Source organism: Chrysochloris asiatica, unplaced genomic scaffold (genome assembly GCF_000296735.1).
Source record: "Chrysochloris asiatica unplaced genomic scaffold, ChrAsi1.0 scaffold00013, whole genome shotgun sequence".
NCBI classification, from domain to species: Eukaryota; Metazoa; Chordata; class Mammalia; order Afrosoricida; family Chrysochloridae; genus Chrysochloris; species Chrysochloris asiatica.
Genome location: NW_006408531.1, coordinates 21,363,300 through 21,378,213, shown reverse-complemented (window position 1 = coordinate 21,378,213; position 14,914 = coordinate 21,363,300). Strand labels below are relative to the sequence as shown.

Here is a 14,914-nt window from a genome sequence, read left to right as displayed (position 1 = left end):
TTGTTGTTGTTGTTATGTGCCGTGGAGTCAGTGCCGACTCACAGCGACCCTGTACAGGGTTTCCGAGGCTGTAAATCTTTACGGGAGCAGAAAGCCTCATCTTTCTCCCGCGGAACAGCTGGTAGTTTCCAATTGCTGACCTTGCGGTCGCAGCCCAATTCCTAACCACTATGCTACCAGAGCTCCTACAGAACTACTACATGTTGTTGTTGTTGTTAAGTGCCGTTGAGTTGGTTCTGACCCATAAAGACCCTGTATGGGGTTTCCAAGGAGCAGCTGGTGAGGTTGAACCACAAACCTTGCAGTTCAAACGGCTTTGCAGTCTGGCGCATTAACCCACAGCGCCACACCAGGACTCCGCAGTACTACTACATAGCCAAGTTAAAATCAAATATACATTATTTTCTGGCTCAGGAACTCTGTCTGCCTCTAATTTCCACTAAAAATGGCTGCTAGCAGAGTAAAATATAGACTGTACACAGGTATACATCCACAATGTATTATGTATTTATAGGGATATGTAATATTTTCACATTCATCACCCACTCGCAATCGACCAGCTAATTTAATATCCCAGTGTGTTTTAAATTTTTTTACAATGTGCCTAAACTACACTACAACAAGAAGTCAAGGTGCACTTAATAAAAGTGAATAAATGAATCCCTGGTAAAATCCATATAATTAAATGCATGGAGACACAGATTTGAAAAAAGAAAGTTCCTTTTATTACCAATTCCGTCTACCTGAGTCTTATAGTCTTTTTCAATTTGCTTACTTTCAAAATGATCCTGCTTTTCCCAAAGATTGATCTCGACTGTCTTTGCATGTTGGATAATGACTATGGAAGTGTTTCATAGAAATTGAGTAGTATTGTTTTTCATTGAACTTTTCTTCAGTTTGTTATATTATATACAGTCATTTCTAGCTCCTGGGGTGTGTAAGATACACACCAGTGCTGCTGAGTCAATCCTTACTCATGGTGACCCATAGGGTGTTACAGTAGAACTGTGTCCATAGGTTTTCAATGACTGAATTTTCATAACTAGATCACCAGACCTTTTTACTAAGGTGCCTCTTGGGTAGACTCCAACCTCAAATATTTTAATTATCAATCGAGTTTTTCCACCATTTGCACAACTTGTTGTTGTTGTTAAGTGCCATCGAATCGGTTCCGACCCATAGCGACCCTGAACAGGGTTTCCGAGGCTGTAAATCTTTACAGGAGCAGAAAGCCTCATTTTTCCCCCCGCGGAGCAGCTGGTAATTTTGAACTGCTAATCTTGCGGTTCACAACTGATTTCGTAACCACTATGCTACCAGAGCTCCTTTGCACAACCTGTAGACTCCACATAAAAAATAGAATGGTCATTTCAGGAAAGCAAATGGTGAGAAAGGCTTTTTAACCTTTGATGGAACAGAAAGTCTCATTTTTCTCCTATGGAGCGGCTGACAGGCTTGAACCATGGACCTTGTGGTTTCCAGTCCAGTGCTTATTGTATGGAGTTTTGTACATTTGTTTATTTTTTCTATCCTAACAAACCCCAATTTAAACTTTATTAAATTATGATGCAAGTCAATAGAAATAAGAGAAAAGGACAGTTTTTAAGCAATTAAAGATCTTTCTCTTAATGAAAAATCATGCCCTATAGAAAATAGTCCTGTTTCTCTTTTTCAGGAGGGTAAGCCAGAAGCTGTCTGGATTGAAGAAAGGTGGAATGCACATACTGCCAGGGTCCGAGATGTGGAGCTTCTTACTGGACTTGACTTTTATCAGGAAAAAGCACAGTCTGTCTCTGAGATCTTGCAACTAAAGACTTTTTTACCCATATTTGAAACCCATAGTTAGCTTAATATATAACACAAACTTGGCAAAATATGATTTTTCTTTATTGAGGAATAACATTTTTTCTTTTTCTTTAACTCCTTTCTATGTTGCATCATTTTCATTATTTCTCCTCACTTTCATGTCTATGAAATTTTAGTATTTTAGATTTACTTTTATTTTCTTGCAGAGTTTGTGCTATATTATATTTCCTTACAATGTTTGTTATTTCATTCATAACCTTTGGCTATGTTTTTCTTCCAACATTATCAAAACAGAAAAGAGAACAAGAGAAGTACTGAGTCAATGCTATAGCAACTTTGCAATAAAATATTTTACAATAATTCTTAAAATCATACAGATGCACATAACCTTTACTCAATAATTTTACTTGTAAAGCTGATCTAACAGATATACAAGATGCAAAGACCAGGCAATAACTTAAAAGACAGGTTAAACCTATTCCGGGATTTGTTCACTTACATTAACACTGAAATACATCACCACTATAAAGAAAGAAATAGATCTATATGTTGAATGAATGACTTTTTAAAATGAGAAAGCAAGTGGTAGAACAGTGTGGATACTACAGCAGTGTGTTTAAAAGATTAGCTAGTAAGTGCTTCCACCATGCAATCTTTGTAGCAGCTATTCCACTTTTACAGTCATAGGAAATATGTAAAATAAATGGGGGTGGTTGTCTTTCAATAAAACTTTATTTAAAATCACATTTGGTCATTGGGCTGTCTGTCATTGTCTGCCTTACATAATACAACCTGTATAAGGAAAGGCAGGGAATTACTAGTAAGTTGAAAAAAGGAAATAAAAATTTTATTTGATGCCCTTTTACACTACGTAGCAGGTTGGTTTTATTATTATTATTATTATTTAGCTTGTTACTGTGAATTGAGTGACAGTTTACAGAGCAGATCTTTAGTTTTACATTAAGCAGTTCATATACTTTGCTTCATTACATGGTTGCAATCCCCTTCATGTACCATCACTTAACAGTATTTACCTCTATTCACTTTAACTATTGCATTCCTCCCTTTGTCTCCTTCATCTTCCCTCTGCTAACCTCCTTGAATATTGCCTTCTCTGTCACCTATTCTGGCATGTGTCTACACTCTGTCCCAGGAATAATTTTTCCTCCTTCCACTCTCTATAACCATCACAGATTGCTTCTTTTATTAAGAAAAAAAATTTTTTTCTTAACTTTTTACATTGGTCTCAACAATATTTGTCCTTTTGTGACTGACTAATTGTGCCACTATAGGATGGGCACTGGACCTCAAGGTTGGTTTGAACCACAAGGTTGGCAGTTCAAACTCACGAGCCACTTCTTGGAAAGCCTATACAGGGGTGCTGATTCAGAACCAGCTCAATGGCACTTAACAAAAACAGTAACAACAACAGGTTCATCTAAGTTGTGAGGCATTTCACAGGTTCAGTATTATTCTTCAACTTTGTGTAGTATTCCATTTCGTGTATGTCCCCAAATTTGTATAAACTTTCTTCTGTTGATGGAAATATAGGCTGTCTCTCTTTTTGATGTCGTTCTTGTAGACTGCATAGTAAACGATCCTGTTTTCTTATTCATTCTCTTTTGACTGGTGCTTTTCTAATCCATTTATATTCAGTGTAATTATCAATAGGCATGAATTGATTGCTGTTATAACTGCTGTGTGCTTTTTTTGGAATGTTGCTGACTTCTTTGTTCTATTTGATTTTCTTTGCTGAGTTCATATTGTTGGTAGATTTTCTTTTCATTTTCATTTCTGTTGTGCTGCTATTTACTAAATATTTCTATTTTCCTCTTTTTTTATTTTGATGTGCAGGTGTATTAATTTTCAGGGTAAATTACATGTCACCCTGTAATTTTTTTTCTTCCTATTTTCATCAGTCTGTTTTATATTGAAATCAACTTGACTTACTTACCATTTGGAAGTTCTGTATCTACACTATTTCTACTTTTTGCTTTGTAGTTGACTTCATTATACATTGATAGATCTGATTCCCTGTTTTCAGTCTTGTAAGTTTATTTTACTTTAAATACTTCTTTATCTGGACTGAGTTCTGTTTGATGTGTTGTATATGATAATCTCAGGTTGTCTGTTGTTGTTGGTTCTCAGTCTATAGAAAACCTTTTAAAACTTTTTATAAAGTTGGCTTGATATTTACAAATTCCTTTAATTTCTATTTATCAGGAAGCATCCTAATTTCATTATTGTATCTTAAGGACAGTTTTGCTGATTATGATTCTTGGTTAGCAATTTTTTTTTTCTTTCAGAGTTTTGTATATGTCATCCCATTTCCTTCTTGTCTGCTTAGTTTCTGCTGAGAAATTAAAGCTTAATCTTATTGGTTCTACTTGGTAGGTAACTTCTCATTTTTCCCTAGCTGCTCTCAGGATTCTTTCCTTGTCTTTGGTCTTGGAAAATTTTATTATGATATGTCTTGTGATTTTCTTTTGGGATCTCTCCTGTTTGGAATTTATTCAACTTCTTGTGTGCTTATCTTCTCATCTTTCATGATGTTAGGGAAGTTTTCTTCCAACAACCCTTTGACAATTTTCTCTGTGTTTTTTATTGTCTCTTAATGTTCTGAAATTCCAATCACCTGTAAGATGTTTCTCTTCAGGAAACCAAAATTGAAAAGAGAGAAAAAAATAAACAAATAAAATCAAGCAGCAACCAGAAAAAAAAAAAAATTATAAAGATAAAAGAGAGACAGGAAATAGAGCTATAGAAGAGGAAAGTAAGAGAGAAAATGAACAGAAGAAATAATAAAACACTTAAGAATTAAAAAAAAAAAAAAAGAAAAGTGGAAAGTGGAACTGAATAGAGAAAAATGAGAGGAAAAAGACTTAGAAAAATCATGGATAAGAAAGACTACAAGTAAAAGAGTAAAGAGTAGTTAAGAAAGATCTAAAGGGAGAATAAAGGAGAAACGGGAAACAGAAGAAACAAAGGAAAAACAAAAGTGAAAATGACAGGCTAAAATTCAAGGGAATGGAAAGAGAAGTAGAAGGAAGCAGAAGAATAAACAAACACTATGAAAGATCAAAATAAAAAACCAAGCTCCAAAACAAAAACAACTAAACAATGCAGCTATTGGACCAGAGTGGAGAAAACTCTGGGGGGCTCCTACAAGCCAAAGAGCTCACAAGGTGAATGTGGGAAGGATGTGAGAGCAGAGTTCCTGGCCCTAGATAGTGTTTCTACTGGCCTCAATGTTAACTATGTTCAGCACACTCAGTCCAGAAGCAGTTTGTGGAGGCCCTTGATGGAGCTAGTTTCAGTGTCTATTAGGATTACAGGGCAGCTGTGGCCAGGGTGATGGGTTAAAAGCTGGTCTGGTGGCTCTGCAGGTTCTGTAGGTCTGCAGCTGAGCCCACCTTAATCCAGGCACCAAAGCGTTACACCAAAATGGTGCACCAAAATGGTGCAGCCAACCCCACCTCACACTGTTGTGGTCCCCAGCAAGCAGGACCTGAACTGAAGATGGATGAGGGTGGGAACTGGCCATACCTCTGGTTACCAGGGGAGTGTGGGGAAAAAGAAAGAATAGAACTGTGTGAATCTGCTCTGCCAGGCCACCTTCTGTTACCAAAGCTGCTCACAAGATGGCTGCTGTGGGTCAGGCCGATCATAGTCTCCCTCTCTCACTGTCCCTGTTCAGCTTTTTCTCCCAGCAAACACTCAGTCCACTCCTCTAACCTTTCTTATGGGTTCCAGATTTTTCATTTGTGTCTGTTTCATTTGATCTTTCATAAGATTTTTTTCAGAAGGTCTGTGTAGTCTTTCTTGCCAAAAGTCCTCTGTACCTAACAGTTATTATAACTATGTATTGTGTTTATTTATCCAAGACCAGTTTATCCAAGGGATGGAGGCTTTGGTGATGAAGAAAAAATCTTGTGACATTAACTTCATAAAAACAAACTATAGCTATGAGGATTTCTGTTGAACTATGGTCACTAATTATTTCAGTTCCATCATTTGTCTGTCAGTTTGTCATACTGTGGTGGCTTGCGTGTTGCTGTGATGCTGGAAGCTGTGACAATGGTATTTTAAATACCAGAAGAGTCAGCCATGGTGGATAGGATTCAGTTGAGCTTCCAGACTAAGACAGATTAGGAGGATGGAGAAAGACTACTTCTGAATATTTAGTCACTGAAAATTTTATGAATAGCAGTGGAATACTGTCAGCACCAGAATATTAAATACTGAAACATGATGATAGCACTAGAAAATTGTCAGGTGCTATCATGATGAACCACTCAGGGTGGAAGGTACTCAAAATATGACCAGGGAAGAGCTGCCTCCTCAAAGTAGAGTTGAACATCATGACAGGAATGGAGTGGAGCTTTCTGGACCTTCATTTGCTGATATGCACAACTCAAAAGGAGAAACACCTATAAACATCCACTAATCATTAGAACATGGATTGTACAAAGGATAAATCCAGGAAAATTGGAAGTTGTCAAAAATGAAATGAAACGTAGAAAGATTGATATCCTAGGCATTGTTATTGCTATTATTAGGTGTCATCGAGTCAGTACTGACTTATACTGCCTCTATGCTCAACAGAACAAAACACTGCCTGGTCTTAACCCAACAATCATTGCTATGTTTGAGTCCTTTGTTGATGCCATTGTGCCAAACCATCTAACTGGAGGTCTTCTTTTTCTCCGGTCCTCCACTTTATCAAACATGATATCCTTTTCCAGTGACTGGTCCCTCCTGACAATATGTCCAGAGTATGAGAGATGAAGTCTGGCCATTCTGGCTTCCAAGGGCAGTCTGGCTGCACTTCTTACAACACAGATCTGTTTGTTCTTTTGGCAGTCCATGGCATTAATGAGCTGAAATTTTAATCTGTCAATCATATGGTTTACTGTGCCAAGAATGACAAATTGAAGAGGAATAGTGTCACATTCATCATCTAGATTTCAAGATCTATCTTGAAGTACAATGCTATCTGTGATAGGATACTATCCATAGGCCTAAAAGGAAGACTTGTTAATACCACTACTATTTGAATTTATGCACTAGCCACTAAAGCCAATGCTGATGAAACTGAAGAATTCTACCAACTTCTTAAGTTTGAAATTGATCAAACATGTAATCAAAATGTGTTGATAATTACTGGTGATGGGAATGCAAAAGTTGGAAACTCAGAGGAAGGATCCGTAGTTGGAAAATACGACCTTGGTGATAGAAATGATGATGGCGATCGCATGATAGAATTTTGCAAGATCAATGACTATTCACTGCAAATACCCTTTTTAAACAACATGAAAACATACACATGAACCATATTATATACATAGAAATCAAATTGACTAAATCTGTGGGAAGACAGTGGAAAATCTACATATCATCAGCCAAAACACTAGGACAGGGAAAGACTGTAGAAAAGACTATCAATTGCTCATATGCAAGTATAGGCTGAGGCTAAAGAAAACTAAGACTTGTCCGTGAGAGGGAAAATTTGACCTTGAACATCATTGTTGTTAGGTGTCATGGAAACTGTATTGAGTCATAGCAACCTTATGCACAACAGAAGGAAACACTGCTCGGTCCTGTACCAACCTCACAGTGGTTGCTACTTTTGAGCCCATTGCAGCAGCCACTGTGCTTATACATCTTGTTGGGGGTGTTACTCTTTTTCTCTGACCCTCCACTTTACCAAATATCATGTCCTCCAGGGACTGGTCCCTCCTGGTAATATGTCCAAAGTATGAGAGATGAAGTCTGGCCATCTAAGGAACATTCTATTTGTACTTCTTTCAACACAGATTTGTTTGTTCTTTTGGAAGTCCATGGTACTTTTAATATTCTCCACTAACAAAATAACTCAAATGCATCAATTCTTCTAAGTTCTTCTTTATTTATTGTCCAACTTTCACATGCATAGAGATTATTGAAAAAAACATGGCTTGGGTCAATTGCATGTTAGTCCTCAAACTGATATTCCTGCTTTGAACACTTTAAAGAGGCCTTGTGCAACAGGTTTGCCTAATGCAATACATTGTTTGGTTTCCTGACTGCTGCTTCCCTAAATGTTGATGGTTGACTGAGCAAAATGAAGTCTTTAACATTTTTAATCTTTTCTCCATTTATTGTGATGTTACTTATTGGTACAGTGGTGAGGATTTGTGCTTTCTTTACATTGATGTACAACCCTTACAGAAGGCAGTGGTCTTTAATCATCACTGAGTATTTTAAGTCCTCTTCACTTTCAGCAAGCAAGGTTGTATCATCTACATATCACAGGTTGTTAATGAATCTCCCTCCAAACTGGATGCCATGTTTTTCTTCAAATAATCCAGCTTCTCGGTTTATTTGCTCAAAATACAGATTGAATAAGTATGGTGAAAGACTACAACTCTGGCACATACCTTTCTATTCAGTGTCCACTTGTTCTATTCAAATGACTGCCTATTGGTATATGTATAGGCTACTCATGAGCACAATGAGTGTTCCAGAATACTCATTCTCCACAATGTTGTCCATAGCTTGTCATGATCCACACATTTGTTTAGTCAATAAAGCACAGTAAACAGTTTTCTGGCATTCTCTGCTTTTAGCCCAGATCCATCTGACATCAACAAATATATTACTCATTCCACATTCCTGTCTGAAACCACTTGAACTTCAGGCAGTTCCCTGTTAATGTAGCATTGCAGACACTGACCACAACCCATTTGAGTTTAGAGATCATCTCAAGAACAGATTTGACGCATTAGACACTAATGAATGAAGAAAAGAAGAGTTGTGGGATGACATCAATAATATCATACAGGAAGAAAGCAATAGGTCATTAAGAAGAAAAGAAAGAAGAAAAAGACCAAAATAGATGTCAGAAGATACTCTGAAACTTGCTGCCCAGTTTAGAGATGCTAAAGCAAATCGAAAAAACGAGGAAGCAAAAGAGCTGAAAAGAAAATTTCAAAGGGCAGCTCAAGAAGACACAGTCAAGTATAACAATGAAATGTGCAAAGACCTGGAGTTAGAAGGCCAAAAGGGATGAACATGCTCTGCGTTTCTCAAGGTGAAAGGACTGAGGAAATAATTCAAACCCCGACTTCCAATTGAAGGATTCTCTGGGGAAAATATTGAATGATGCAGAAAGAATTAAAAACAGGTGACAGGAATACACAGTTACTGTACCAAAAAGAAATGGTCAATGTGCAGCCACTTCAAGAGGTAGCACATGATCAACAGCTAATGGTACTTAAGGAAGAAGTATAAAGGTGCACTGAAAGCGTTGGTAAAGAACACTTTGGGAACTGATGAAATACAAATTGAAATCTTTTAATAAACTGAAACAGCACTGGAGGCATTCACTCATTTATGGCAAGAATTCTGAAAGACAGCTACCTGTCCAAATCATTGGAAGAGATCCATATTTGCAGCCATTCCAAAGACCTGGTGGAATGTGGAAATTATCAGACAATATCATTAATATCATTTGCAAGTAAAATTTTGCTAAAAAGTGTTTGCAACAGTACATTGATAGGGAACTGCCAGACATTCAGACTGAATTCAGAAAAGGGTATGAAATGAGGGATATAATTGCCTATGTCAGATGGATCTTGGCTGAAAGCAGAGAATACCAGAAAGATGTTTAACTGTGCTTTCTTGATAATTAAGAGGCTTTTGACTGTTTGGGTCATGATGAGCTGTGGACAACACTGTGGAGAAGGAGCACTTGGGAACACTTAATTGTGCTCATGAGGAACCTGTACATAGACCAAGAATCAGTCATTTGAATAGTAAAATAGTTAAAAATCAAGAATGATGTGTTCCAGGATTTTATTCTTACACCATAATTTATTCAATCTGTATGCTGAGAAAATAATCTGAGAAGAAAAGGTGGATTATATAAAGAAGAACATGGCTTCAGGATTAGAAAAAGACTCATTAACCACCTGCCATATGCAGATGAAACAACCTTGCTTGCTGAAAGAAAAGAGGACTTAAATACTTACTGCTGACAAAACAAAACAAAACAAAAAAACATAGCTTTCAATATGGATTGCACCTCAATATAAAAACAAAAATCCTCACAACTGAACCAATAAATGGTATCAGGATAAATGGAGAAAAGAGTGAAATTGTCCGACTTCAGTTTGCTTGGATCCACTATCAACAGTCATGGAAGCAGCAGACAAGAAATCAAACAACGTACTGCATTAGGCAAATCTGTTGCAAAATACCTCTTTAAAGTGCTCAAGAGCAAAGATGTCAGTTTGAAAACTAAGATGCTATTTACCCAAGCTATAGTATTTTCAGTAGCCTCATATGCATGGGCAATGAATAAGGAAGACTATAGAATAATTAATTCATTTGAGTTACTGTGTTGGAAGACGTACTGCTAAAATTTTAGAAGCCAGGATGGTGAGACTTCACCTCTCATACTTTTGGCTATGTTATCAAGATGGACCAGTCCCTGGAGTGAGACATCAGGCTGTCACCAAAAAAGAGGAAGACTCTCAATGAGATGGATTGGTATAGTGGCAGCAGCAATGGGATCAGGTTTAACAATTCTAAGGGTGACTCAGGACCAGTGTTTCCTTCAGTTGTGCAGAAGATCGCTATAAGTCAGAACAAACTCAGCTGCAACTAACAACAACAGCAGTTAATTACTTAAATGTAAGTGTGGTGCTGTTAAATTTTTTTTAACTTATTTTTACTACTAGTTGGATTTTATTAAATTATTTTGCAGTGCAAAATGCAAAACAAAAAAGCTGAAAGGTAAGCAGAATACAAACTATTTAAAGATACATCATTTTTGTTGTTGTTAAGAGCTGTCGAGCTAGTTCCGATCCATGGAGACACTGTATAAGGTTTCTGAGGAGTGGCTGGTGAATTTGAATCATCAGGGTAGCAGTTCAAACTGACATTGCAGCCCAGCACATTAACCCACAGAAGCATACCAGGACTCCTATATGTCATTAGGGTTAATGCGCCAGACTGCAAAGCCATTTGAATTGCAAGGTTGGTGGTTCAAGCTCACCAGCTGCTCCTCGGAAACCCTATACAGGATCACTATGGGTCGGAACCGACTCAACGGCACTTCACAACAACAACAACAACAACAACATCCGAATATTTAGATAATTTATATCTAATATTCTGTTGTTGCTAAGATGTTGTTTCATGTCACTGAGTCGGTTTGGAATCATAGCGACCCTGAATAGTGTTTACAGAGTGGCTGCTGGGTTTGAATTGCTGACCTTGCAATTAGCAGTCCAGTGCTTACCCTACAGTGCCACGTCCTGGGTACTCTTATTCTAAGAATGGCTAGATTGTTTTCTTTATCAGATCAAATGGATGCTCAAGATACAGTGAAAAGTTTAGTTAGAGAAAAAAATTAATTTTTTCTGTGTGCAAAGATTTTGGGTGATGCTATACCTTCCTTATGAATATTTAGTATCCCACCAAAAAGAATTGTGTGAATATGTTTAAAATTATCCTGAAAGGATATGCAGCTATGATTTAGCTGGTCATGAAATTGCAACGGCTACTTTATATCTCTCAGTACGTAATCTATGCTTTGACTAAATCATGTTCTTTTAAAAACCTGAGAATGTAAACTAAAAAGATAGTTGCATCTCTTTGAAATATTTATTTTGAAAAAAAAAATAATAATTCCAATATACAGGAAGATGCAAGACTAGTTAGTATAAATAACTCTTGCAGAATACAAACTTCACCAATTGTTAACATTTTCACTATGCCTATTTATATGTATCTTTATTTTTTCCCCCTGAGTTTTTTGAGAGTACATTGTAGTCAGCATGTTTTTGTTTGTGTTTTCCTTCAAACTTCAGTTTGTGTTTCCTGACACAACCACTGCCAAGGAATTTAGAGATGACACAAAACCCACTACCCTTGAGTTGATTGTGACTCATATCAACCCTGTTGGATGGGGTAGAACTGTCCCCTAGGGTTTCCAAAGCTATCATCTTCACAGAATCAGACCACCATAACTTCCTCCCAGAGAACAGCTGGTAGGTTTAAACCACAGACCTGATTATCCTAATCTCAGACAAGCTTATTTAATTTTTTATAGTCTTCAGCAATTTTGTTTATATATTATTTTTTGTCCTAAATCCAAATTATTCATTTCAACAAGCATGTGTGTGTGTTTTCTCTTTGGTCTTTTATAAAATGCAACAGTTCCTCAGTCTACCAGTTAACATGGACATTTTTGAAGAGTGCAGGCCATTTGTTTTGTAGACTGTTACTTGCCTTTAGTTTGTCTGACATGACATGTGCTCATGGTTAGTGGGTTCTGCACTTGGCAGGGACAGTACATTCGTGAAGGTGAGTCTTCAGGGTCTTCTATCTGGAAGCTCATTATTTGTGATGTTACCTTTGATCCCTTGGTTAAGTTGGTGTGGCATCTTCTCTGTAATGATAATATTCTTCCCTTCATAGTTTGTAAGTTATTTGTGGGAAGATCATTTGAGACTCTAAACAGATTCTCTTTTTTATTATATTTTCACCCACTGGTTTTAGTATCCATTTATAGCATCTTTTAATTATCCTACCATGATTCAATTTTTACTATGATGGTTGCAAAGAGTTAGATGTTTTAAAACTCTATCATTCTTGTAGCATTTATTAGCATTCTATTGTAAGGACAAGTGGTACCCTTTCCTTAAGAATACATTTGTTTATTTATATACTTATTAGTAGTATGAACTTGTGGATTCTTTCCCCCCACAATGATTAAGATCCACTATTGTAAGTACCTTTGAGTGCCTTCTGACTCATAGGGACCCTGTTTCCGAGGCTTTAAATCTCCGCGGGAGCAGAAAGCCTCCTCTTTCTCTCATGGATTGGCTGGTGGGCTTGATCCACTGACCTTGTGGTTTGCAATCCAGTGATTATTGTACAAAGTCAGTGAGCTCCCCAAATCCACTATAAACATTGTTATTTGAATACTCTAATTGCTCTAGATTTAGTCTGTTAAAGTTGGCTCCTGCGTCCTTTTGATATATACAAAAAAAAATTTTTTTTGAGCATTTCCTTTTTTTTTTTTTTTTTTTAAGAAACAAAAGGACATTTCAGACTCATCTTGTACTTTTTCTGTTCCAACCTTGGAATCATTTCTCCAAGGATTCCTGGTTTCATTTAGTGCATATTGGGCATCCTAATTGCATCTGGGATATCATTGCCTCCAATCACTTTTCGTTAACAAAATAGGTTCTTCATCTATGTATGGCACTGAAGGATAAACACTGGATCACAGCTTGGTTTGAACTGCAGTGTCAGTGGTTCAGACTCACCAGCCTTCCTTGGAAATCCTATACAGGGTTGCTATGAGTCTGAACCAATTCAATGAGACTTAACAACAACAACAATTATGTTGATATTGTTGCTGTTAATGTCCATTGAATCGATAGTGATTCATGTCATCCATGGCGTTAGCAGAACTGTTCCGTAGGATTTTCAAGGCTGTGACCTTTTTTTTTTTTTTAATGTTTTATTGTGAATTATATAATAGTACATGAGATGAGAGAACTTTAGTTTTACATTCATTCCATCGTATATCATTTCATTGCCATGGTTCCAATCCCCTCCATGCATCATCAACTGACCAAAGGGTATACCCTACAAATCTGCCCCCTACACTCCCCCCTCCCCCCTCCCAGTCTTCAGCCCACAGTCCCTCTCCCTCTCTGGATCCAAAGTCCCCAGATGCTTCATCACTCCACGTCATCGTCTCTGTCTCTATCTCAGGCATCTCTGCTTCTCTGGGTAGGGTCCCCCTCTCAGCTCTTCTCCACTGATGGTCCTAGAGACCTCCACTTCTAGACTGGAGAATTCATCACTCCCTTCCTTGCTACAAAATGTCTACCTTTGCATTTCCAACCCTCATAATCAGTCCTGATAAAATTGTTCACTACAGTATCACAAGTGATCCTTCTGTATTTCATTTCATCCGCTCCGCCTAGACACATTGGATAGTACTCACTGGAGGTTCTGACTTCCTCCATGCCCCCTAGCTCTAGGTTCCCTCTTGAAAGTTTGTAAGCCAGTCACTTCTTGTCAAGGCTGTGACCTTTTAAAAGAAGATCGCCAAACCTGTCTTTTTAGTTACCTCTGAGTGGGTTCAAACCAACAACTTTTCGGCTAGTAATTAAGCACTTAGCCTTTTGTACCACTTAGCGATTGTTTGTGAATATATCAGAGTTTATTAAATTAATCTCCTACGTAAAATTCTAATATTGCCCATATTTTTAAATTACAAATGTTCAGCAGTGAATAACTTTATGCATTTGCATTTTCTGTATTGTTGGAAGTATATCTTCTGGGCACATTTCTAAATGTGGGTAGGCATTTATATGACGATTACAAAAATCACTAAGTAAAGTACTACAATAAAATCAGACAAAGCCAGAACCTGTGTTAAGTGGAAGCTTGTCAGAGAAAGAAAAGTCAATATTTTCCACTCATGGAGAGAGATAGAAAAGTGGACAGACTGCACCCTGTCAAAGGTGGGAAGCTTTGAGATCCAGAAAAACAAGGCATCCCATCAAGTTCTAACTCTTATTGTATATTGCTGCACTTTCAGCTCTAAAGTGGTTTTTCAGAATGTGAATACACAGAGATGTGGTTCTCCCAACTGGAAAATGGAAATATTTTATTTTTCCATAATTACAAAAGCAATACATACTTAATATAAGACCATCCCAAACTTATACTGAAAAATATTGAAATCACCCATAATATTATCCACCAATGATTAACCTATTAATACACAAATATGTTTTTTCCTGTGCATTGTAGGGTTTGAACATGGGATTTGGTAAAATATCAATCCATGTTACTTTGTTTCTTATTCAAAATGTTCCCTCTTACCTGAAGAAAACTCCTAAAATTTCAGCAAAGTACATACATTCTGAAAATTTAGAATCCCCTATTTATGAGAAAGTGTAACTTTCTGGAACAAATGAGGAAATGACTGTTCAGCATTCAAAAAATGCCTTGAGTTTTTGGTGAGGCACTACTCTGGGACACTTGTAACTGAGAATTACATGGAGAATCACATGGTTGTAGAAAGAATCTATAC

General features: G+C 37.1%; 1 protein-coding gene across 1 annotated transcript in view; it reads left to right on the top strand.

The window, feature by feature from the left end:
- The window catches only part of ENPP3 (ectonucleotide pyrophosphatase/phosphodiesterase 3), a 144,908-nt gene extending 143,062 nt beyond the window's left edge, over window positions 1-1,846 (top strand). The window contains exon 25 of the mRNA XM_006834724.1: window positions 1,676-1,846. Coding sequence (XP_006834787.1) covers window positions 1,676-1,846 — 171 coding nt within the window. The remainder of the gene's footprint in view (window positions 1-1,675) is intronic.
- The last annotated feature ends 13,068 nt before the right edge of the window (window positions 1,847-14,914 follow it).